At 35.5% G+C, this 26667-nt stretch overlaps 1 protein-coding gene across 2 annotated transcripts in view; it reads left to right on the top strand.

Annotated features, from left to right (window-relative positions):
* LOC123241474 (protein NPAT) overlaps window positions 1-26667 on the top strand; it is a 44586-nt gene that overhangs the window by 14894 nt on the left and 3025 nt on the right. For both annotated transcript variants that reach the window (XM_044669119.1, XM_044669120.1), the window contains exons 4-15: window positions 1087-1159; window positions 2870-2910; window positions 4324-4545; window positions 5245-5329; window positions 11829-11916; window positions 12717-12808; window positions 12889-12976; window positions 14047-14143; window positions 15114-15239; window positions 17198-18901; window positions 19175-19290; window positions 19375-19483. In XM_044669119.1, coding sequence (XP_044525054.1) covers window positions 1087-1159; window positions 2870-2910; window positions 4324-4545; window positions 5245-5329; window positions 11829-11916; window positions 12717-12808; window positions 12889-12976; window positions 14047-14143; window positions 15114-15239; window positions 17198-18901; window positions 19175-19290; window positions 19375-19483 — 2841 coding nt within the window. The remainder of the gene's footprint in view (window positions 1-1086; window positions 1160-2869; window positions 2911-4323; window positions 4546-5244; window positions 5330-11828; window positions 11917-12716; window positions 12809-12888; window positions 12977-14046; window positions 14144-15113; window positions 15240-17197; window positions 18902-19174; window positions 19291-19374; window positions 19484-26667) is intronic.

Below are 26667 nucleotides of genomic sequence, written 5' to 3'. Positions count from 1 at the left end.
TAGAAACAGAAATTAGATTTACTCCTCTAATTTAGCCTTGACTCTCAAGGTTTTTGGCCACAGTTTTGTGTTGTATAGTTCTCTTTAGCTTTATATTAAGAGCAAAGTTAAAGTGGTACTTTTTGTAAACTTCCTTTGACTTCCTATTCCTGGTTGGAATTTTAAAGCTGAAGCTGTTGAATTTCTCCCCAAGCTTACACATATAATCATGTTCTTATTGCTCACTAATCTGAACAAGGGATTATGAGAATCAACATAGTACAACCCTTAGAGGACTGACCTTGGAGTTCGAAAGACCTCAGTTGGAGTGCTATCCGTAGCCCCTACTAGCTGTATGGTCATGGTCAGAACCTCTGAGTTCCAAACAACTCTCAGAGACTATAAGGATGATTTGCTAATCTGGACAAAAAAGAAAAACACAAACCATCTTTTAAAATAGATAATGCCTGGGACAGTCATTAATAAAACTGTTGTAATAGAGTTAATACTAGTTCATTTATTTTATTACAAAGGAATGGCTAGAAAGTTCATTTATTCAGTTTCATATGAATTCATAGTGAATAATTATCATTAATAAACCTCATAAGAAAATTGTTTAATATGTTAAGATTATGTCTACTAAATTGTGACTGCTTTGGTGTTTGTGTAATATTTATGCAATTCGAGGGGTTGGAGGGAGGTGACAGGTTTCAGGTTCTAAACACAAAAGCAGTGTTCAAATACATTAAATAGAACTTGTTTTATTTTGCTTTCTTTGCCTCCCCTCAAAAAAAAGTTAAACTACAATATTAAGCATCCAATAAAATTAAGACAATTATTTTATGAGCTGAGAATTTTACTAGTTTTTATTTTGGAAATATTACAGCTTAATGGAGAAAACTATTCTCTTTAAGTGTGTCATAAAACTAAGCTCACCTTAGTATTGTGATCATCCCTAAAGCCGGCTTAATTTTTTTAGTTACTTCTCAGCATGAATTATATTACCAAATTAGACATTTCCTTTACTAATTTTAAAGCTTTGGGTTTATATTCAAACTGAAAATTGGGTTTTCTGCCTAATTAAGGAATGTTTCTGTTATGTTTTAGAAACAACAAATGATGTCCCAGCAATGATGTCATCTCTATGGAAGAAATTAGATCATACCCTTTCTCAGATCAGGTAATAAACATAAGATCATTTTCAAAAGTAAAAAGTTTTGGTCTTAATCCTTAATGCATTGTAGCTTGTATAAAATTGATCTAAGAGAGGATTTAATATTCTAATACTTAGAAATATTTAATTTTGGTGATTCATTGAACCATTGTTTTAAAAAATATGGTTTTATAATTTAATAAAATCTTTAAAGCTAAAATAAACCTTAGATCTAGTACAACACCCTCTTTTGACAGATGAGGAAATCGAGGCATTAGGAGTTAAAGACTCACACAGTTACACTTGGACCTAGGTAGGTGGTAGCCAAAAGTATCTCTTTAACTCCCCATCCATCATCTACTATACCAGGGTACCTTTCCTTTTTTTTTCCTCTGGAGGAATGGGGGATTGAGAGACCTAACAAATAGGTTTATTTTAGCATCACCTTACCACCTTTGTGGAGAAGTATTTCATATGTTCCAGGGTATCTTTGATATTCTGTCATTTTGTAAATAAGATGCTTATGTGTCATGAAACCTAGTTACTGTCCCATATTCCTAGAGTACTGGACCTAAGTAAACTCAGTAGGATGCCAGTGCTTACAAAATTAGCTTCCAGATCAATGCTTTCTTATTTGGCTACAGAGTCTAATAGGGAACCTTCTGTAAAGATTGTTTATATTTATACTTGGACTATTCCTAGAACTATAAATGGGTACTTCCTTCATCTAATTTTAAAATGTGAATCCATATTCTACCTACATTCTCTGCTAGGGGCCTCTATGCTATGTACCCAGCTTCAGAAACCAAAATACCCACTTGTTCATAAGTCATAAAGAATAGGGAGCACTCTAAAGTCTGACTGATATCCAAACTGAATGGATCATTCATTTTCAGCCAAAGAAATATTCCTATTATATATAATAGAGGCTTCTAACTAAACAAAACATAACATATGATTTTATAGTGCATGGCATGTTTCAGATCACACCAAATTTAAAACTTCTTTAGGGTAAGATAGGTTGAATTTGCTAACTGGTTGCTCTTTTATGTATTACAAAATAAAGATCACCTTGGGTTTTTTCATTTCAGCTTTCATTCATTTGATAAAAAAGGAAAGGGATTTAGTTTTTTATGTGTGGATGCTAGCACATATTTATCTCAATTGTAAATCATGAAAATTTCTGAATACATTTGGGCAGCATCCTATCTTAATAAGCCACATTTTTGTAAAATTTTAAGATATATAAAGCACTTTCCTTGTAAAAGTTCTGTGAGAGTCAATAGTACAGTATCCCAAATCTAATCCCCCAAATATATATATAGATGAAACTAAGCCCTAAAGAGTCATATATCCAGTATTTTTCCATCCCAAACCCCTGACATACCTCACCCATGCCCCTACAAAAACATCAAAGAATAGAAACAGAAAGAATTTATTTTCAAATATTTATTTTACCCCTGACATGTTTTAGAAGTCCTAAAGTAAATCTAAGCTATAAGTGATCCAGTTCCACATTACCTTTCTTCTTTGGTTTTTAAATTTAAAGCTAATTTTGTGCATTCTGCCAAATTTCCATGCTCCACAAGGTATGCAGTTTCTCTGTGTGAGAGACATATGTAGTCACTTTTTGGCCAAACCTTCACTTCAAGTTTAAATGTACCTAAAACAAAATGTCATGTATACATAGAACACTTGCTAAATATTTTTTGATAACTACTTCATTGTATTTGGTAGGAGCATGCAGAGTTCCCCAGGGTTTGCTGCTAATCAGAGAGGTTCGTATTCAGCTTTTACAGTAAGTTCAACCCAATGCTAAGCAGAGCACTCTTAATTATGACTGATTGTGTAGTCATTCTTTTCACAACAGACCTTCCATCCATGGCTAGTAAGTCAGATTATCTAAAGAAAATAGATTAAATATTTTGAATAAAATATTTTTCACTTAGCATGTTAAATATGTATATACAGACACAAATGTACATATTTTAAAATTTATTTCCTGCTTGCCATATTTATAGTAAGTGAAGTGAGGTTTAATTCTTCATTCTCCTTTCATATCAAAAGTTTCTAAATAGGCAAGCAATATGAAATATAGATTCATGGCTTTGTGTACAATTCACCTTTTTGTATTCTTCTGTGTATACAGAATTGCTCTTTATTTTTTGGTAGTTTGAGTGCAAGTTTTTTTATTATTTAAATCAGAAGTTTTCTAAATCTTATTAATTTTACCAACATGATCCACCTACTCCTCCCTGTTCCCACTGCTAACACCTTAGTACAAGCCGTTATTTACTATTATACCTAAACTAATTATCCTTGACATTGAATCCAAACTTACTTTCTTTATGGATAGATCTAGTCATGTTACTCTTGTTTAAATTCCTTCAGTGGCTTCTCCCCTTTGCCTATTGAGTAAAGTAGAAACTCTTTTGCCTATCACTCGGGGATCTCCTTGAGCAGGTACTTCTCTCTTCTACTTCAGCTTTATTTTATACTCTTCTCTAATAACAACAACAAAAATAAAACTTTGTAATTTCCCATCCACTCAGTGACCTCTCTGTACCTTTGGGCTCAGAATGTTTCCATATGCCTAGAATCCCCTCCCTTTCTATCTATTGATCTCTATCCTTTAAAGCAAAACTCATATAATACACTCTTTTCATTGACTGATATCCATAGTCATTACTCATCTCTTCACTCTTGGATATCTCTGATAAAATTAGGTGATATTTTGTGTTGTTCTTTGTATGTATCACATCTCCCTATTAGACCTTTTGTGGTTGAGGCAAAGTATTGCCTGAACTTTGCATCTCATCCACACTGAATACATACAGTTCAGTATACACAGTAGATACTAGATAATTGTTTACTGATTTTTTTGATTGATTGATTTTTTTTGTTTAAATTTAGGACAATTTGAATTATTGAATTTTCATAATATAAGAAAGGTTTGTTTGAAAAATATTATAGCAGAAACCTAAACTACACAAATTAGAGGCAGAGCAGAATTGCTTTTGTTTCTATGTTACAACATAAAACAAACAAAAGTGCTTTTTTTTCCATTGACTGCAGAACCAGTGTGCCAGATAATATATATTTTTTCTATTTCCATAAGCCATTGTTTATTCAGTTTTAGGGTTGTTGTTTGTGAGCTACCATTTATGTTTTTTAAATGTTCATCTTTTTAGCACGTACAAGAAGTGGAATTGCAGAGATGAAACGACAGCGAAAGCTTGCATCTCAGGTAGTTCCCATCACTTCAGAACTCTCATCTCTACCTTATCAGACGGGACAATATACTTCTACTCCTTTGGCAGCTACACAAGTCATCAGACCAATGACAACCCAAAATACAACCCAATTTAGAACAAATTCTGCTTTTGTTTCACAGCCTCCTGACAACATTACCAGTGAGTTTCAATATTTTATTTTCTATCATTGATTTAGTTAGCTCTGATATCATTATTTTATACATAGAAATATTTAAATTATTTTTGAAAATTACTTCTTGATGGTTATCATGGAGCCAGTTTATCGTTTTTCTCATATGGAAATAGAACTGAAAGTGATCTGTATTTTTAAAAAAATAAAACAACTATCTTGGCAGTGCCCATCATAAAGAGTCGTGTAGGGCATAGAAGCTATAAATGAGTGCCATTAGGTAGCATCAGTTATAAAGGTGAACTATCCACACTATCCAAAATAACAAACACATCATGAATTTGCTGGATAGTTAAAGCAAGTGAAATATTTTATTTTAATTTGGTTCTTACCTTAATGAAAAAAATTATGCTATTTATAGAGTATGGGAAAAGGAGAGGGAAGCAGAATTTGCAGTCAAAGAGAACCCTGCTTAGAGAAAACCCAAGTCCAATTTGAAGTGAAGAAAATTAATAAAAATGTGTTGTCCACTACCAAACATTATTCTTTCCTACATTTCTTTGTTTCCAGCAGTAAAAGATAATCCCTTAATATTCAAGTTAACATCAAATATAATACTTCATATTTCTTTTGTGTCATTCATCAGTGAAGCTCAAATTTTTATATTATTCAATTTATTGATTGGCTTTCAACAATATTGAATGAGTCTCTTTGTAATTTTTTTCTAGCTACAGATTCTTTACATATCGTAGTTCCCGTACCTCAAGAAAGGAAAATTCATTCTAGCTTAATGTCTCCTGGAAGACGAAAAAGGTAACTTTAATTTTTCTCCTTTTTTGAGATAAGAGTCCTTTAACCATAAAATAGACACTATGCCAAGATAATTATATTCTGAATATAGTAGGAGGACTGAGTCAAGTTCCCAGGGCTATTTATTTGGAAGACAATGCTAAATAATCACATGGTTGTTTAGGGCTAGGTAAGATTTTTTAAAAATTATTAATCACTGGTTAACATCTCTTTGTTGATGAGTCTCTCAAAATTTAATTAATGGCATACATTGTTTCACCAGCCCTATACTTAAAGTCTTAGGGCTTGATAGGACCTACTAGAACTTAAGAAATAAGGCTTTAATTGAAGTCTAGAAGCATATTCATGAGGTGAAAATGATTGACCTAATGTGTGGGATCATAGATTAAGAGTTAATAGTTCTCCCAGATCTCTTGTTGTAGTTTGAAGCAAGTAAGTGAATTGGTCAGTCATTTATATCAGTGGTTCCCAAACTTTTTTGGCCTACTGCCCCCTTTCCAGAAAAAATATTACTTATCCCTCTGAAAATTAAATTTTTTTTTAAAAATTTTAATAGCAATTAATAGGAAAGATAAATGCACCTGTGGCCATCACCACCTCCCTGGATCACTGCAGCACCCACCAGGGGGTGGTCGCGCCCTCTTTCGGAATCACTGATTTATATCATTACCTGTTAGAAGTAGTTAGAAAGTTTTGATATTAATAAAAAGGTAACTTGTGGAATGTACTATACAAGGACTTTCTTTTGCCACATTTCATACTTAATGGATGGATTTTGGCTTTATGTGATGTATACTTTAACAGACATATTTTCTAAGCCATCAGATTTTCCTAATGGCTTTTGGAGATTCACAGCCCACTTTGGTAAAGGCATATTTTAGAATAGCTAAGTCCCTTTTCTGACACTGCCATTTCTGCTGGTACAGAACCTATTTCAACATATTATGGTTTTGTTGCTGTGAATAATCTTTTCATATCTTAGGAGATGGTGTTTGAGAAATGATGTGACCAAAATATTCATTGTCCTATGGTCAACCTAGTTAATAGATCTTTCTCTGAAGTCCACTAGGCTGTTCCTCAGAAAACAAAATACTGTCATCTTAAAGCCTTTCTGAAAACCCAATTAAATATAGTGATCTGCCTGAGCTTGTGTTTTCTTGCCATACACACAAAGAGCTATAATGAGACATAGGTCCAAAATTTTGCTCCTACTTCTGAACCTCTTTGTCTATATGCTTTTTCTAAATCTATGGTATATATAACAAGAGAGATTCATAATGCAAGCTGGAGCATTTTGCGCCACATATCATACAGCCATATCCACCTCATGATTTTGTCTAGCAGTTAAGTCTTGTCCTAAGGAATGCCCTTTGCAGTGAATTGCTGCCAATTCCTTTGACAGTTGGAGTGATGATAGTAATTCTCAAATTATTTCTGCATGAGGGATTCTTTTCCCACTACATGTTAAAAATCCTCTCTGAAGCCAGAGAGAACCAACAGCATGACAAATTCCAAATGCATATTTGGAATCAGTATAAATATTTGCACATTTGTCTTTTGCAAGCTCGCATGTGTGTTTTAAAGCAATTCTGCTTCCTAAGCACTTAGGTTCCTAGGTAGTGAAGCAAACCATAGGGTCTCAAATTCACTTACTACCGCAGCACCTATAAATCTTATTCCATTCTGCATTTATGATGATCCATCTGTGAATAAAATCAGATCAAGGTTGTTAAGACAAGGTCTTTCTATTAATTGCTACAGTTTCACAATCATGCAATGATTGTGTTGGTAAATTGGGTTATAGTGTAGCTGAATTTAAGGTGTTGCATCTTTTTATGTTCATTCCCCAAAAGCACTATGTCATAATGTCACAGGCATTAATCTCAAAATGCCTGTGTTCTGAACTTTCACAAAAGTGCCTCACCTTCATGTGAACAATAAACTGTCAGTGGGCAGCCTAACAGTAACTCTGCAGATTTGGTAATAAGCAGTGCAGTTGCTGCCACTCCTCTTAAGCATGGAGCTATTCCTATGACTATGGGATCTAGTTGACTGGAATAATATGCAATAGGATGTTGGTTTGGTCCTAAGCTCTGCGTCAAAACTCCTGAAGCTATTCCCTGTTGCTCGTGGACATAGAGTGAAAATGGTTTAGAATAATTAGGAATACCAAGAGCAGGAGCTCATAATATTGCCTTCTTTAACTTTGCAATTGCTTGCAAATGCTCCTGTTTTAGCTTCAGTGGATCTTTCTCAGTGCCTTTTTTCAAAAAGTGGTTTTGTAAGTTCACCATAATTAGGTATCCATTGTCTGCAAAAACCTGTGGTTCCTAAGATGACTCTGAGTTGCCTTTTGGTCTTGGGGACACTTGGCTTTTGAATGCTGCTACTCTCTTTTGGGAAATGCTTCTGGATGCCTTAGACAACGCAAAACCTAAGTATTCTATGTGAGGAAGACACCATTGAAGTTTAGCTTTTGATATTTTGTGTCCCCTCTTGTAGAGCTCACACAGAAGATGTTTACTATCATGTGGACATTCTTTTACATATGATAATGATAGAAGTAGATCATCTACAAAGTAAATAGCTTACTGCCATGAGCTGGATAGTTTTTCAAGTCTTTAAGATTTCAGAAAACAATGAAGGACTTTCACAGAATCCCTGTGGCAAATGGGACCATGAATATTGATTTCCCTGCCACGTGAATGCTAATATCTTTTGTGAGTCTTCATATATAGGTATTGAGGGAAAAAAAAAAGGAACATAAATCAACCACGGTAAAATATTTTGCATGACTTGGGATAGGTGAAATGATGGTAGTAGGACTTAGTACATCTGGGTAAGATTTTGCCACATGATCATTCACAGCTCTTAAATCTTGAACAAATCGATAGATTATCATCTTTCAGCATCTAGCTTGGGTTTTTTAACTGGTAAAATTGGGGTGTTATATTCAGAGATGCATGGTATTAATTATGCCTTGCTGCAATAATGAATTTATTATCAGGGTGATCCCATCAATGGCCTCTTTCTAAGTGGGTACTGTGGATTGCATGGTGGTGGACCTCCTTTATTCAGCACTTTAATGGGTTGCTGATTTTAATAAACCTAAATCTGTAGAATCTGTAGCCCATAAGCCTTTTGGAATATCATCTAATATCTGATAGATGTTATTCCCTTCCCCCTCTGATTCTACTGTATCCAGGAGTAATACAGGGGGAAAAGTTAAGGGATTCTTCTGGGTGTTTCAAAGAAATATCTATGGTTGTTCTCAATTTACAAAGAAGATCCCTACCCACTAGATACATTGGGGAATTTGACATTAAGAAGAAAAGAGTGTTCTACACTTAGAGGTCTAAATGAAACCATTCTTGGTTCTAATTTCTTTACTCTTTGTGGTTTTCCCGTCACACTCACAACTTCCATTGAACCTACTGCTTTGCACTCTTCAGGGGATTTCTGCAACACAAATTTGGCAATACCTATGTCTAAGAGACAATCGTAAATTTGGGTTCCTGTTTTTAGGGTTACCTGAGGTTCTGTGCTATTTTTTGGAGAATGGACAGGTATTATAGGAGCTAACACACTAGGATCAGGAAAACTCAACACTTGTTCCTGTTCCTCCTTCTCTAATTCTTCATTGATTTCTCCTGTACTAATTTGCCATGTTTTCAAAATCTCTGTGTCATTTTCATTAGTTCTCATTTCATTGCCCATACTTCTTCCATATACAATCTTTAACTGCACAGTCCGTGGCACACCTTCATAATGAAGTTGCACCTTTTTGAATATATAGTTTTTAGGGATTCTCACCATCTACTTGGGAATATTTTGGACAATCCCCTGCTTTGATATATTCTTGCATGGAATTCAGGTCTGGGGCTTGTTGTGAATTATGGTAACATCCAGTATCAAAATAATTTGGGTAGTTTGGTCTCCCATACTGGAATGCATTATTAAATCCATTATTGAATCTGTTGTTGAACCCATAATTTCTATATCCATTTTGCCTGAATCCATTAAAGCTATTAAACTATTGCCTTGGTTTCCCTTGAAGTTTTGTCCAAAGAATTGTCCCCTAAATCTGCACTCTCTCATGAGATGACAAGGTCTGTCACAAAGATAACATCTTGTGGGGTTTGTCTGTATTGTCTGGGGTTGTAGTTATTTCTGGGTTGTCTATAAGTTCTTAGTACAGCTGCTGTTTTTTCTTGCACCTCATTGGATTTAAGTTTTTGTTTAAGTTCTCTGACTTCTTTGGTTAAGTTATCAATTATATCATTTTTTCTCTTCTGATTGCCTATCTTTCTCATCTTGGAAAACATAATTAGCAAGTCTCCAAATTTAGTCAAGATTCATATCAAACCAATTTGGACAGTTACTCCGAAAATAATTTCAGATCACAGGGCATGTATTTTTCACTAACTGCCTGCGAATGTGATTTACGTTTTCGTCTGTTAAAATATCCAACCCAATCCATTTTTCCACACAGTCAATAATTCTATCAAGGAAAGTGGAGGGAGTCTCTCCCACTTCCTGCTTTAGGTGATCAAATTTAGACCAGGTTCCTAGATGTCTGGAACTTTGCCTCATAGTTTCAGTTGTTGCTTCTCTGACTGTAGTTAAGACTCTGTACCCTGCAGCAGAGTTAACTTCCCATCCAGGATCCTCAGTTGGCCAGTGGGCAATTCAGGGGGTTATTATTTAGTGTCCTCTATAATCTGCTATTTCTCCCACTTTGTCAATAATTCAATCCATAAGGATGTCAAAGTTCAAATAAGAAGAATTGTAAAGCTTAATTAAGCACTTGAGCTGATTTACAACTCCCATTGGATCTTCTTCATATTTTGGGATATTTTTCTTAAAACTGTCAATATCAGCTTGTGTAAACCTTTTGTGGTACATGAGATTCAGTATACCACACTCTGGGGACACTATGAGTACCTTCCTTAAAGGAAACATATGAGCTAGTTTACTCTCTAATGCTTTAGTTTCCATTTCTAATTTAGTTACATCCCCTAATTAGTTCCTTCATGTTTTTTAGTTTCTGCCATTGTCCCTTTAGTCTTGAATAATTCCTCGTATTGTTTGTATTCTGTCTAGTTTAATCTCTAGATAGTTCACTTTTAACATTAGATCATTCTTTGTAGTAGCTTGCTTTTAAATGTTTAAAAATGACTGCCAAAGATTCAATCATCATGTAAAAGCATATGAAAAACAATACTAGCACAGGGACATAAGAGATTAGTTGTAGGAGTGACAATGAGAGTAATGGCATTAGAAAGTCATAGACAAGTGAATTTTGCATATATTCTGGTACAGTAGTGAAAATGAGAGAAGCCATATCCAACAGAAAAAAATCCCATGGTGATTTTATGAAGCTAATTCACCAGGTTTTCTGAGAGCACAAAGTCTTTGAATCAGTTTGACTGGGAGATAGGTTTTGGAGCCACCTAGAGTTCAGCTCACAGTAAAACTCAGGTCTAGCGGCTTCAACAGACTCCCTGCTGTGTGTGATAATGGTTCCAACTGCCCAAGTTGGCAGTTGGTCCCTTAGAATCAGAGTTTCTGGTTCTTTGTCCTATGTAACTCGCCAAACTGTAAAAATAAATGGGAGACTATAAAAATAAATAAGTGAAAATTATGCAAATAAAGGTTCAAAACTGTTTAGATACTTTTGATAGGTATAATCAAAAGTATCTTCAGTGATAAAGTGAAGTGAAGCTCATAAATGAACTTCTCTTCAGGGTCAGGCGCAAAGATGCTAAAGAGATTATTGTTATAAAAAATAAAATATTTATTGAAATATAAAAGGATAAAAAAGGATTTCTAACTCTTAAGGGATTCTGACTCCACCCAAATAAAACTCCCTGGTTCCGCAAGGAACTGCTTCTCCTGTTTTCACAGGCTACACTAATCCTTCCTGATCTGAGTAGCCCAAATTTTTACTGTTCTAAATACACTAACACAATTATCCTTATAATTTTTAAATTCGCCTCCAGGTTATAAAAATAACAAAGGCTAGCTGGTTGAGTCTCAACAAGAATCAAGTTAGGACTCTTGAGTCTGCTAAGGCTCAGAGTCCAAACCAAAGAGCAGGTCTTTCTTTGGTCTTCTCAGAGTTAAACCAATCTGTAAAAACAATGATAGTCAAAAACCAAGTTGGAAAAAGAAAACACTAAACTCTTTCAGGTCTTTCCCTCAGACAGTGAGAGAGTTTCTGTGAGTGACTCTGCCAATTGCCAGAGACCAACTCTCCAGAAAAAAAACCTATTACAACTGTCAACATTTGAAATTGATACTCTGTCTCAGTTCTGCTTCAAACTCCAATTCTTTCTCAAGCCAGCTTCTCTACTCTTATCTCTAATATAACAAGACTTATTTTCTAATATCATCCTTATAATAGTAATATTAGAAATAATAAGTTATTATTACTTGCTCTATTGAAGTTTGTAGAAGAGTGATACCAGACTCAAAACAAAGTCTTTTCCATATGTTTCAGTGAATCTCAAAGGAAAAACATCACATTTTCTGGACCTCAGACCACAATTCGAAATTTTCAGGACCCAAATGCATTTACAGTAGAAAAAGTAAGTGAACCTGATTCCAAAGTTTTATATTTATTAAGCTCCCCTTTTAATCTCGACATAATATTTGTAGAAGACATTGTAATTAAATACACTATTAATAAAAACATTATTGAAAATTTATTGTTCTTTACTAAGATTATGGTTAAAGACTTAGTTTCTGTGGTAATCATTTCAGCTATTATGATTAATTAGGAGATTGAGTAATCTTTTTTAATGTACTTAGGTCTTTTTAAAACACTTTATAAATGACCATTGTTACTATTTGGACAGAAATGTGAAAAAAGATAACACTAAGTTCTTAGATTAATAATGTAATATAATGCCTTTTTTAACTATTAACAATGATGATAGAATTAAGTTCTGCAGTAAGTAATTTTAGCAGCACTTTATTTTCATATTGTAGAGATTCACTTATAAAGCTTATTTAATGACTACACATCTATCATTTCAACCTTGAATACTAAAATTTAAAATAAGTATTTGCATCATATTATATCTTCTCCACAATACATTATTTTGAAATCCAGTATGAGAAAATTTGATCTCTTTAAAAACAGAAGTCTCCAAGTGCCACACAGTATAATAGGAAGAGAGACAGTGAGAAAATAGTAGGTGACTGAGAGGAAGAAGAAACTCTTATATAACAATAAAGGTTGAGGGGTTGCTGGTCCCTAAATGAAATGCATTTGGAGGAAATTCACCCTAATTTTGATTCCTGAGTTGAGTTGTCTAGTTGCCTTCAAGTGACTGTAAAATTTCCTTTATACCCTTTTAATAATTTCTATTATTTTCTTTTGCAGCAAATGGTTATTGAAAATGCCAGAGAAAAAATACTAAGCAACAAATCTCTACAAGAGAAACTTGCAGAAAATATTAACAAATTCTTGATTAGGTGAGACATATATCAAAATATTAAACCATATCTTACCCAATCTAAAAATCTATGCTTAAAATATTTCTTATGTGTTGCAGTGATAGTAACATTGCTCAAGTACCCAAGCAAGCAGATAGCAATCCTACTGAACAAGAGACTTCAATTGATGATATCCTAGGACTTCAGGCATGTATGGGAGGATGGGGGGGAGGGGAGTATGTGTATCTGTGTCTGTCTGTGAACTTTAATTTTATCTTCATTATTACTTCAGGACTGATTCTTTAGTTTTCTTATCAAAAAGGGAAACAATAGTTTCAGTAATAGAAATTGATTAGCTGTTTAAGGCAACCTTGAAAATAATTTTTATGTAGTTTAAAAAACTAAAAAAAAAGAGGCAGCTGGGTGGCTCAGTGGATTGAGAGCCAAGCCTAGAGACAGGAGGTCCTAGATTCAAATCTGGCCCCAGACATTTCCTAGCTATGTGACCCTGGGCAAGTCACTTAACCCCCATTACCTAGCGCTTATCATTCTTCTTCCTTAGAAGCAATAAGGGTTTAAGAAAAAAATCCTCACCTCTTATTCTCACATGATTTAGTCCTGGTCCATTAAATTTAACATATATTCTCTCCAGGCAGAGAAGTCTTTTCTGCTTCCTTTATAACAAATATATTTTTAACACCTATTTTATGCCAGAGACCAAGTTGGGCATTGTGAAGAACATTGCCCTGACGCTTAAATAACTTTATCTAGTTGGAGGGGCACAGAGATAAATACATAAAAGTGAAGTTAAAATTAACTCAATGATAAAAGCATTGGGGAAAAGTAGGAGACTATGTTTATTTTCCAAATATGTGTCATACATGAGATATTATCCAGTTGAGAGGATCATCCTCTCTGGAGAATAACATTTAGTAGGAAATATTTTAAAATGCTGTAAATGCTAAGACCAATTTGTTGGGAACTTTGGAAATACTCACTTTTAGACTCTTAAAATTAATTTTTTTTAAGATTTGTGTCAGAGTTGTGATTTTATTTTAAAACTTGTCTTTCAAAGGCTAGCATCTTATTTGAGAGCATTTCTTACCTTGATTAATAGTGGTTTGATATTTGGTAAGATTTAGCATGGTGTTGTTAAAAAAAAAAAAAGTACATGTTCTTTGAAGCATTCATTTTTCAAGAACTAGTGGTTGGTCCTTTGCTGCTGTGTTGTTGTTTTTATTTGACTTGTTACTGTTATACTTTGAATTCTTTTGCAGAGTGAAATCCACATGTCTGAAGAAGCTATACAGGATATATTAGAGCAAACAGAATCAGACCCAGCATTTCAGGCCCTTTTTGATCTATTTGATTATGGTGAGATGGCACAGTTAATTCATCTGTTTTGCTTTGCTTGGAATATTAAGATTTTTTTCCAGTTCTTCAGGAAACATCAATAGTCGATATTCTCTTCTCATAGCATCTGAATAAAGCTTTTCCTTCCATTTCAGCAAACTCTGTACATTACAATCATGATCTGTAATCTGAAGAATCTTCAGTTAAGACAAGGAAGTTCATTGTAACTCCTTAAACTTCTTATTAAACTATTGAAGAAAATCTTGTCAAGAACTTGCCAGAGTCCTACTATTTGCCCAGCTCAATTATTGGCAAAATCAACTCCTACAAAAACGGCAAAATATTTTATCTTTTCCCTCAAAGTGCTTGACATTGGGGCAGCTGGGTAGCTCAGTGGATTGGGAGCCAGGCCTAGAGACGGGAGGTCCTAGGTTCAAATCTGGCCTCAGCCACTTCCCAGCTGTGTGACCCTGGGCAAGTCACTTGACCCCCATTGTCCGCCCTTACCACTCTTCCACCTAGGAGCCAATACACAGAAGTTAAGGGTTTAAAATTAAAACAAAAAAAACAAAACAAAACAAAAAAGTGCTTGACATTTTGGGAGAAACAAATGTACTTAGGTGAATTACCCTAAATCAGTGATGGGCAAACTTTTTAAAGAGGGGGCCAAAGGAAAGGAAATGCTCATCTGTCAGTCTGTTTCTAAGGCAACTCTTTCGAAGTTTCATTGTATTGTATCCTACTCATCGTATTCATCAGATTAAGAATAATGTCCCTCACTGGCCAGATGGAACATAGGGGTCCCACATCTAGCCCGGGCAGTAGTTTGCCCATCACTGCCCTAAACTATTAAAAAGCACCATATCCAATAAGAGAATATCTTATACAACTAAGGTTTGAATTTGTTTCTTTTCTAAAACTGTCTGCTGTCCCTTTCTTACATTTGTGTATTTAAAAAGAATTCTGTATAATTTTTTCCTATTTTAAAAAGGTAAAACAAAGAATAATAAGAGTGTATCACAAGGCATTTCTGGTCAGCATTTGGAAGCCAATCAGAATGTTCTAGTAGAAGAAACTAATCTAGCAGTTGGAAACACTTTTGGAACTGAAGAATCCAGTAAGTATCTTTACTAGTATTCTCAATTCATATTTTATTTCTCAATTTCTAAAATCACTACTTTATATGTTATTTAATGTAGAAGTTTATGTACCAACGGCAGTGTAAATGATTGGGTTTGGGCTCCCTGTGATGCTTTCTTTGCCATTCTATAATAACTATTTTGAGCATGAAATGTTTTGATTCTTTCTGAATTTTTACTTCTCAAGATAGCTTTTCCTTTCTGAAATGACTAGTTTCTTGAATTTTTGTTGAATATTAATTAGATTACTTTTCACTATTACTTCTCTTAATGATACTTCCCATAATCAATCCTGTTTTTCTAGCTATATTACCAAACTCAGTTTAGGAACAGTACCTTCCCCCTAATAAGGGTATAACAAATATTGTTTAAATTGAGTCAAATTCTCTACTCTTAGAACCCATACATCCAATATTTCCTCCTTTCTAGTTTATCAACACCACAGAAAAATCTTCTGTTTTGATAATGACACCACCCTTCATAAAAACTTATAATGACTTAACAGATTTTTATAGATTAAATTCAGATTCTTTTTTCTTCAAAACTTCTTGTCAGAATACCACAATCTGTTTTGTTTCTCTTGAATTCATCTATATTTGAGCCCATACCTTTATCTCAGCACACCATTTATAGTCTCTTAGTCTGCTTGTCATATCATAGAATTTTAGAGCTAGAAATTATCTCATCTTTCCAGTTGGAGAACTGGGGGTCAGAGCTAGATGAAATAACTTGCTCAGGGTCACACAGCTCATTAATCAGAAAACCACAACTAGAACCCATTTTGTGAATCACTCTTTTTGCTCTTTCCACTATACTTTAGTAAGCCTGGTAAATTTCTTCCCTGATATATCAATCTATCTTTGTTATATTCCCTACCTCCCTTATTCAGACTACTCATCTTATTTCCTATTTCCTTTCGAACATCTCAGATCAGAGAAAACACCTACTGCTCTTGACCTTGTTGGTGTCCTAGATATGAAATTCACTCTGGTTCTTTCCCCCCAATGTTTTAGTTTTGCTTTCTAGACCTTAATATGCCCTTAACTATAGTGCATATAATAGTATAAGATAAATATGCCCTATTCATATGTTCTGATTTTTTAAAATTCTTACTATGTATTCTTTTCATGTTTGTGCATATCGGTGTTATTCTTCTAGAAGACAGAGACCATATCCACAATTTTCATTGTATAAAACCATATAAGTTAGATGTTTAATAAATACTTGATGATCATAGAAATTGTCACTTCCCCACCCACCCCTCGCCCCCCATAGTATTCAGAGTTTTAAGTGATATGTGAAGCTTCAGCTGCTAGTAGTTAGAAAGGTACAGGTGAGAAGAAGGGAAAAAAGAGATATAGAAAAGTTCAGTATAAAAGAATAGAATGACTGGAGAAAATTAAAACATTGGACAGAAGAGATAAGAAAGGAGGAAGTATGGTGTGAAAAAGAAAAATGTTGGAATAAGTAACAAGCAAGTAAGTAGCAGCAAGCTACTCAAGGGCACTTAAAGATTTTCTTGGCCAATAAAGTTTTTTTTTTATAACTTTAAAAACAAAGCTAAATAATATACTATTTTATGCTTCAGGAAACCTAACTGATGCCAAGTAAAGGGTAATTTGCCTGGTAGCATAAACTTATACTTATGCATATTGTATGTGATTAGAGCTAATATTTCCCACATAATAAATATTATATGTTACTATTCTGTTTCTCTGACAAATGTGTAACAGATTTTCTGTGTTCATCAATAAAGTTAGAATTATTATTGGCAAAGTAGAAAATTATTCATAAAAGTTTTCAGAACAAAAAAGTTTTCTCAGAGCTAACACTGGTAGGACAAAGTTAATCACTTCATTAAGTAATGCATATAGAGAAGACAGCATCTGAATCTCCTTACCTTGTGACTCTCTAAAGCCAACCTATTGTTTTGCAGATGATCCCTCAGTAGAGCCTACATTTTGTACAGACTATCAAACTGAAGAAGCATCATGTGCCTTGAAGGATGGCAATGGTGATGATCATCTTAAGAAACAAGAAACTCAAGAACAGTGTGCCCCAATAGGTTCTACCCTACAGAAAGAAACATTTAAAGCATCCTCATGTGTTGTTCCTGAACAGAGGTGTAACCTTGAAATCACCTTTGAATCTGTGCCTAATTTGAATGACTTTAACCAAAGAGGAAATTCTGGTCCTGAATGCAATGAGCAGTGTACAGAATTGTACACAGATCAGCTGTCCAATGAAAATGAAATGGCTTTGGAAATTGAAAAAGACTCTTCAATGTCTAATATCCCAAACACACCTGACCTACATCCTGATCAATCTGATATGCCTCTGGCTCCATTTTCTTCCCTTGATGGAGTAGCAGAAAACAACATAAACTTAACAAACCATGGAAAAAATTCAAACCACTTTTTACCAAGTATTCCATTAACTGGAAAATCATCTCAAAATACCCAGCCTTGTGGAAGTCCCAGTGATTCTCTAAAACTTAAAACTATTTTTCATAGCTCCAAGTCACCAGATTGTAGTGAAATTCAACAAAATAAAATTGAAACAAATGATATTTTGCCCATTGCATCACATCAGCCTTCTGAATGCCAAAGTGATTCTTCAGACCAAAGTAAGGTCTTACCTGTTTCTGTTCACAGTTCAGGTTTAAATTTGTCTGATCAACATAAAATAGAGGGCCCTCTTCAAGAATCTGTCACTTCTAGCAAGCAATCTAATAGTCAGTCTTTTGTGGACCCACATCATTTAGAAAATAAAGGTTTACCATCAGAGTCTTCTAACTCAGAGGAAACAGCACTAGAATCACAAGAGCCCTCATCCTCTGTAAAAGAAGTTGAGAGTGCTGGTTTTCTGTCCCCTAGCAAAAGTGTTGAATGTAGAGAAATTGAAATGATGCCCACTGAGAGTAATCCTACAGAATATAATCATTCTATTCCTTCAGAATCCCTATGTTCTTCAATGGGAGAGATCAGTACTGAACCTCAAAGTACTAGTGAATATGAACATTCTAGAGATCCCTCAACAGAAGTAGATCCATCGAGTATTGTATCACTCAAAATTATCATCAGTGATGACCCATTTGTCTCAACAGATACAGAGCTAAACAATGCTGTTTCCAGCATCACTGGAGAAAATTTGCCAACTGTGATCTTATCTTCTCCAGCAAAATCACCAGTCAAAAACTTAGGATTAGTTAAATGTTTGACTTCAGAAGAAACTTCAAATACTGTTTTATCTGCCGAAAAAGTAGGGGACTCAACCTTGGTAGAACAAAACCTTTTAGTGCTCAAATCAAAAGACTCTGTAACAAACAACATACAGAATGATGACTGCGGTGCCTTTTCAACAGCTGTCACACCAAGTGTTTCTCAGGATGGAGGTTTTATACAGCTGATGCCAGCAACAAGCACAACTTTTGGCAATTCCAATAATATCCTGATAGCTACCTGTGTGACTGATCCAACAGCCTTGGGAACAGCTGTAACTCAGTCTAATGTTGTAGTGTTGCCTAACAATTCTACACCCATAGCTGCTCAGCCGCCACCACCACAGCAGTTACAGACGCCCCCAAGGTCAAACAGTGTGTTTGCTGTGAACCAGGCAGTATCACCTAACTTTTCACAAGGTAATTCTAAGAATATTTTGGTAGTATCTGTCTGGAATGGAATCAGTTTTTGTTCTTGGGTGGGAACATGGAGTTAATTAGGAATAAAATAGATATATAAATTTTGCACCTCTTCTCCACTTAGCATTCTTGCCATTATCTTTAAGTTAAGATTTATTCTAGGTTGTTTCCAAGAGAAAAATATGAGGGAAGAAAGTACAGCTTTATAGAACAGATTGCAGAGTAGTAATTAAGATTATTATGAGTAAAAAACTGAATTATTTTTAATTTTAGGATCTGCCATTATAATTGCCTCTCCAGTTCAGCCTGTGCTCCAGGGAATGGTGGGAATGATTCCTGTATCAGTAGTAGGACAAAATGGAAATGCTTTTCCAGCTCCTCCCAGACAGGTAACATTTCTGGTTGATATGAGCTAAAAATGAAGTGATGAAACATTGCAAGCATTCTTTAATGTGAAGTTTTTTCCCATCCAGGTCCTACATATGCCTTTAGCAGCACCTGTCTGCAACAGAAGTGTTCCTAAGCTCCCTATTCCTCCAAAATCTCAAAAGGTCCAGGGAACAAGGAACAAGCCTAATACAGGTACATTTTAAAGTGGGCTAAATAATGCCAGCTTTATATTCCTTGTGTTTCCTTGTTTGCTACAACTCTGATTTTTTTCTGCCAAGGATCTCTCTTGAATCTTCTAGTAGAAAGAGACACTTAGAGATCATCTAATCTTCTCCTGATTACTTCTAGTTCTAGGAGCTCTTACCTCAGAAAGCAATCCATTGCATTTTTAATAATTGTGCTATTACAAAACTCTTATCTAAATCTCCCAATAGCTCAAAGCTATTGGTTCTAAATATCTGATACCTTTTTGTCTTTTCATGTATTAAAGTGGTCGTGTTCACAACTGACCATCCAGACTTCCATGTTGAATATCTTGATGTTATTTGACTTGCTTTCCTTAACTCATTTCCAACTTGTTACTAATTCTTGTCAATTCCACTTCAATAATTTTTTACCTTCAATTTCCTCTTTTCATCTCCCATCACTCCTTCCCTAATACAATCCTTTATTACCGTTCACCTGGATTGTTTCTCTAGCTTTCTAATGAGTCTTCTTGCCACTGCTCTTTACAGTACTCTCAACTCATCTTTCATTTTGCAGACTAATCTTCCTACGACAGTCATAGCACCCTTCTCAAAACCCTTTAGTACCTATCTAAATTCATTGTCTTTCCTAACACCTACTACAGTGCTTTGGACAAAGTAGGTATTTGATGATTGTTAAATTCCAAATGCACACTTCTTCAAATTAGGAGAAGAAAAAAAAATCACCAAATTGCCAGGACAGACATCCCAAATTCCTTCAAACATCTCTCATATAAAGAACTTTCTAAATACCTTGTCTTTTAAGTAGCCTCCAAGATATATTCAATTTATCTTACCAGTGACTTATTTTTAAAATGCAGATTATGAAATCCTACCACCTTTTGATTTATAAGAATAGCTATTAAGGGGGCAGCTGGGTGGCTCAGTGGATTGGGAGCCGGGCCTGGGGACGGAAGGTCCTGGGTTCGGATCTGGCCTTGGATGCTTCCCAGCTGTGTGACCCTGGGCGGGTCACTTGACCCCCGTTGCCTACCCTTACCAATCTTCCACCTATAAGTCAATGCACAGAAGTTAAGGGTTTAAAATTAAAAAAAAAAAAAAAAAAAGAATAGCTATTAAGCTAAGTCTCCTCCATCTTATACTTTGACCAGCTGTTTTCTTTTTAAATTTGACTTTGTGATTTTTTTTTGTCTGTCACCTATCCCTCCCAATTTTGTCATCTATAGCCCAGAATTGTTCCATCTCTGATCATTCCAGGTGATAGACAAAAATATTGAACAGGACCTATCAAGGTTGATCCCTGTAATCTGCATTATTTAGTATAAATTGTTCATGTTGAACCCATTAGCCCCCAGTGACTATTTTAATTTAATTCATTAAGCATTTATTAAGCATCTCTTATGTACAAGGCACTGTGCTAGGTGTTGGGTATACAAAGACAAAAGCAAAATATTCCTTGCTCCTAACAAGCTTAAGTTCTACAAATGGGAACCAGCATATTCACATATAAGTAAATACAAGGTAATCTGAGGAATAAGAAGGCACTAACAATGTGGGGGGATCAAGAAAGGCTTCCTGGAGGCAGCTAAGTAACTTGGTGGATTGAAAGCTAGGCCCAGAGACAAGAGGTTCTTGGGTTCAAATCTGGCCTCAGACACTTCCTAGCTGTGTGAACCTGGGCAAGTCACTTAACTCCCATTGCCCAGCCCTTACTGCTCTTCTGCCTTGGAACCAATACATAGTATTGACTGTAAGACAGAGGGTAAGGGTTTTTGTTTAGTTTTTAAGAGGTATTTCCTGGGCTAAGTCTTGAAGGAAACCAAGTATTCCAGCAGACAAGGGGAAAGAGAGTAAATTCCAAGCGTGAGTCATAGTTTATAAAAAGGTGTGTAATGGGGGAGATAGAATGAGAATGGCTACTGTGCTGGCTTGGCTTAAATGTAGAATGTTTGAAAGGATGAATGTAAAACAATCATGTAAAGATAAGTGGGAGCCAAGATATGAAAGGCTTTAAGTGCCCTGCTTAAAAGTATATATTTTTTCCTATAGGCAAGAGAGCCACTGAAGGCATTTTAGTAGAGGGATGACAGGATGACATGGTCATATCTATGCTTTATGATGATTTTGGCAGCTCTGTGAAGTATAGATTGGATAGGAAAGAAACTAAGCGAGGTGACAAGAGCCTGAACTAGGGTAATGACTGTATTCCAAAACCATCTTATTACTTTATTCACCTGAAGTCAGATTTTTCATTTTTCTGAATTAAAAGGAGATGGGCATGAAAGGTATTGTGGAGTTAGAACAGATTAAAACTTGGCACATTGGTTGAATAGGGAAAATGGGGATAAGGTAGTGAAAAGAGTTGAGAATGACTAGTTTCTTCAGCAGATATAGGAAAGTTTAGAAAAGGAATAGGTTAAAGAGGGTTGGGGGGGTGGGGAGAGATGGTGACTTGTGTTGGACATGTGAAGCATGAGATGTTGGTGGACATCTAGGTAGAGATATCCAGCAGTTGGCCATGTAAGCCTGGAATTCAAGAGATAAATTATTGGTTATATAGAAGTTATCTGCATAGAAGTGATAGTTGAACCCATGAGAGCTGATGTGGTCATCAAATAGAAGTGTAAAAAGAAAGAGAAGAGGGCTCTGAACAGTTTGACAGGACATTTATATTTAGTGGAAGAGAAGTCAATGATGATCCAATAAAAGAAAGTGAAAAGTAGTAATCAGACAAGAAGAGAGAGTAGTATCCCAAAGCCAACGGAAGAGAGAATAACCAGGAGGATATCAATAGTATCAAAAATTGCAGTGAAAGTTTGGCTATGATTAAGGATGGCTGAAACCTGGACATGTCGGTAGAGACAATCAAAAAAAGGAAAGAGTAGAGAAGAACATGAGTTCTTAAATAGAATCTCCTATGTGCCAAACAGTGTGCTAAGACCTTCACAAATACTTAACTTGACTGTCACAACAACCCTGAGACAAGTATTATCCACATTTTACAGAAGGCAGAACAAGATAAAGTGACTTATGCAGAGTCACATAGCTAGTATCTAAAGCCAAATTTGAACTCAGGTCTTTTTGACTCCAGGTTCTGTGCACTGTGGCAACACCAGCTGCCTCTTGGATAAGAAGAAATTGAAGGTGAGAGGGAATGTAATCTGATATGCAAATTAGAGTGGCTGGTTTTGGCAAAAATTGCTAATTATTTCTCAGAAACAAGGACAAAGAAGGTGAGAGAGTGCTAGAATTTTCCAGTTGAGTAAGGAAGAACTCACTGCAAATGACTTCCGTTTCCTCAATAAAGTAAGGAGACAAAAGGAAAAGAAAAGGAAGGAAAGAGTGTGTAAAAGGCTTGAGGAGAGAACATTCAGAATTCCTCCTCTTTGATTAGAGTCAATAAGGGGAAAATAAAAGTTTACTGTGTGGTCCTGATGGCTTCCCGGTAACTAGATAACAAATTCATGGTGTTTTCAGTGTACTCCTTTCTTTAGCAACTTTTTGCAATGTGTTTTTGTTTTTGTTTTTTTGCAACATAGGGGAGAACACAGAATAGTGGCATCATCTCCCAACCCAGCCATAAGGATGAGTTTTGGGCAATAATTGGACACAGGGGCAAGGGATTCAGAAGTATAGTTGAACTGGCCAACCACCAGGTTATCTAAGCCCTAGGGTTACAAAGAAAAGAAAAAAAAAGTCAAGGACCTCACAGTCTAACTGGGGTGACAACATGCAAACAGTACTATGTACAAACAAGATCCTGACAGGAGAAGTTGGAGATAATCTCAGAGGGAAAATCCTAGCATTAAGGGGGATTCCAGCTTCTAAAAAAGATTTTATCTGAGACTTGAAGCCAGGACACACAAATTAGAAGGGAAAGCTTTCTGAAAATGAGGGATGGCCAGAAAAATGCACTGTCAAGAGATGGAGTGTCTTATTTGAGAAACAGCAAAGAGACCAGTGTCACTGGATCGAAAAAGTATGGAAGATGATAAGGAGGGCAAGGGATAGATAAGCATAAGAAGATTGGAGAGATGGAAAGAGACTAGTTCATGAAAGGTTTTGAACACCAAATAAAAGATTTTCTATTTGATCCTGGAGGTGATAGTTGCCAGGTTTGAGCTGGGGAGAAAATGGGAGGAGGCGGCCCCTGTGCTTTAGAGAAGATAAGTAGACTTCTTTGGGGAACTCTTCCGACAGCAAGACTAAACAGAAAGCTCTGGGCAGTTGTCCAAAGCTTGAATTGATGAAGGGCCTACACTAGGGTGATGTTGGTGTCAGAGGAGAGAAGAATAAATAGTTAGGAGGTGTTGTGAGGATAAAATTGACAGAACTTGGCAATAGACTGGCATGGGGTTAAGAGTGAGGAGTTGAGGATTATTACCTAGATTTTAAACCTGAGTGATATAGGAAGGATAATGATACCCTCAGCAGTAATAGGGAATTGAGGAAGATGAGAATTGAGAAGATGAAGATTGTGAAAGATGGACAGTAAGATCAGAGTAGGGATGATGAAGTGGTGGCCTGGAAGGCAAGAAATGGTGGTATGATGGGTGAAAGATGAAATGATTGAGGAAACAAAGGTTTGAGCTTCAGAGCATTTTATTTCATTAAATAGTGCGTGCCAGTTGCCTAACAAATTGGAACAAGACTCCTCCCTCAGCTTGGGGCTAGACCCCAAATACAGAGGGAGACATGTCTATACAGTAAAAACCCTCATGACCAATTAATTAAGAGGAAACAATACATTAGACTGATTTATAATTGGACGAAAACTGACTTTTCCAGGTTGGTAGAGCAAACAGGTGATATAATTCCCTGTATTCAAAAAAAGAGGTGTCCTACAACCTCAACCCCAAGGGTTTGTATACAATTAAAAAAAAAAACATGGAAGCAATAACTGATGGATCAGTAGAAGGCCAGTTGTCAATTAAGATGTATGGGTTGCTTGAGATTTACACAACTATGAGAAAACTCCTTGCATCAGCCTTTGGATATGACCAGGTTTCTGGTCAACATAACTTGGGTCCTTAGTCAAGGGTCTAAATAGCAGGTAGAAGTAACACAAGTTTCCCAACCATAAACTGTGAGAATTAGGAAAAAAAACTTACTGTTTTTTCAAACAATACAGTAAGTTTTTTTCCTAATTCTCACAGTTGAATAAAGTTTTCTCATGAGACCGAAGTTGGACTAACCTCTTAATAGAGAACTGAGCTAACTCCAGAATTGAGTCACAATAGGAAGGCACTATGGTTCACTCAGTTCCTACTTGCTATCCTCATCCCCTCAGTGGAAGGAATGATTAGAGGTCATAGTGAGAATTAAAGGAAGAATAAAGTAACGGAAGAAATCAAAAAATGGGAGTAGAAGAAAAATTGAAGAATTTGAGACCATGAAGATAGCATAATTATTAGTAATGGTGAGTTATGACTCCTTAGAGACAGGAGAGGGAATATATGCATCATGGGTGTTGAGGTTGATGAACTGGGAGGCCAGGATGCTAGAGGGAACAAGCGCGTATATATTAACGTCTCCTTATGAGGATAGTGATTGAAGATGGCATAAAATAATTGCTGATCTTCTTAAGAAAAGATAAATGACAGCTTCTTAAACAACAGTGTTTTAATCCAGACCAAGAGATGTAAATATAAAGAATAATCCTGTACTAGGTAAAAAGTATGCCTCCTGAAGAGGAGGAGTAGAACTAATAGGCAAGGGAGGATCTGGGCTGGACAGGGACAGACTAAGGTAAATGAGGATGAGAATCTATGGTACCAAAAGGATTTTCATAATAGCAAGTGATAACTGAATCAAAGAGATAAGGAAACAAGAAGTGAGTTTGCCACATATGGGATAGAGAAGATCCCAGTACTGGTACTTCCATATCTTCTATAGCTTATTTAACTACTAGGAAGCTGTGAGAAATAGGACTTCTCTCCAGATTCTTAGGTTAGTAAATACATAGTTCTCTGTGCAAGAGTGAACACACACACTAGTCCCAAAAATTGAAAGTGAACTCACAGTTAGACAATCCCCTATATGGAGGGCAAGTACTCATTAGGAGTTGACAGAACCAAGACAACTATTTTCTTAATGCTTACAACTCCTTGTTCTTCCATTCTAGAACTTTGTTAGCTTAAGTTTCCATAGCTACCTATAGATATTAGCTCAGTTGCATTCGTATTTATTTCTTTGTCATTTTTTTCTCCTTTGTGCCCAACATCTAATGTATTTTTACCTTTTTCATTTCTCCTGTTTTCACTCCTTTCTCTCTCCCACAAGTAATTACCAGTGTTTGTTTTTTTTCTTTATGAATGTCCCAGTTCCTGGTCCCTATTACTCTTCCCACAGCATTTCTACATCCCTTCACTTAACTGAATTTTCTCATTCTACAAGCTTTCTTTCAACCATAGCATATCCTAAGAAGTCTAGTATAGGATCATAGATTTCAAGCTGGAAAAGACTTACGAGATAATTTAGTCCAACTTATTTTTAATATATGAGGAAACTAAGGCCTAGAGAGGTTAATTGGCTTGGGCAAGATTATACAGCTGACAAATAAGTGGGAAAGCTTATATTGAACTCCCACTTCGAATCTAATACTCTGAATACTTTATGGGGTTCAGTATCTGAAACCAAACTGTACAACACATTTAATATGTCCTTCGCCTTATTTATTTTAATGCTTAACAAGTTAATAATAAAATTTCTTCATGTATATAAATTTATTAAGTACATATCTTTTACATTATATATTGCTAAGCAGGCCTGGTAGGAGAATAGATTTCTAGGTTAACATATGATAAGGATTCACTTTCTCAATCAGTACATTTTGGTTTTTTTATAGCAAATATTCTCAGGGTATTTTTAAGATTAAATACATACAGTGGGCACTTAGGTGACTTAGTGTTTAGAGAGCCAACACCGGAGGTCCAGAGTTCAAGTGTGACCCTGAGCAAGTCACTTAACTCCAGTTGCCTACCCCTTACCATTCTTCTGTCTTGGAACTAATACTTGTATCATTTCTAAGATAGAAGGTAAGGGTTTAAAAAATAAAAGATTAAATACCACATACTTTTAAAAAATAAACACCTCTACTGCCCAGAATAATTTGATTTTTCACGTGATCATGTATTCAAGTTTATCATGAAAGAACTTTCCCAGGCTCAT

The sequence above is a fragment of the Gracilinanus agilis genome, chromosome 3 (assembly GCF_016433145.1).
Source record: "Gracilinanus agilis isolate LMUSP501 chromosome 3, AgileGrace, whole genome shotgun sequence".
Lineage (NCBI taxonomy): Eukaryota > Metazoa > Chordata > Mammalia > Didelphimorphia > Didelphidae > Gracilinanus > Gracilinanus agilis.
The sequence above is the reverse complement of the archived record's forward strand: the minus strand, read 5'-3'. Positions and strand labels throughout refer to the sequence as shown.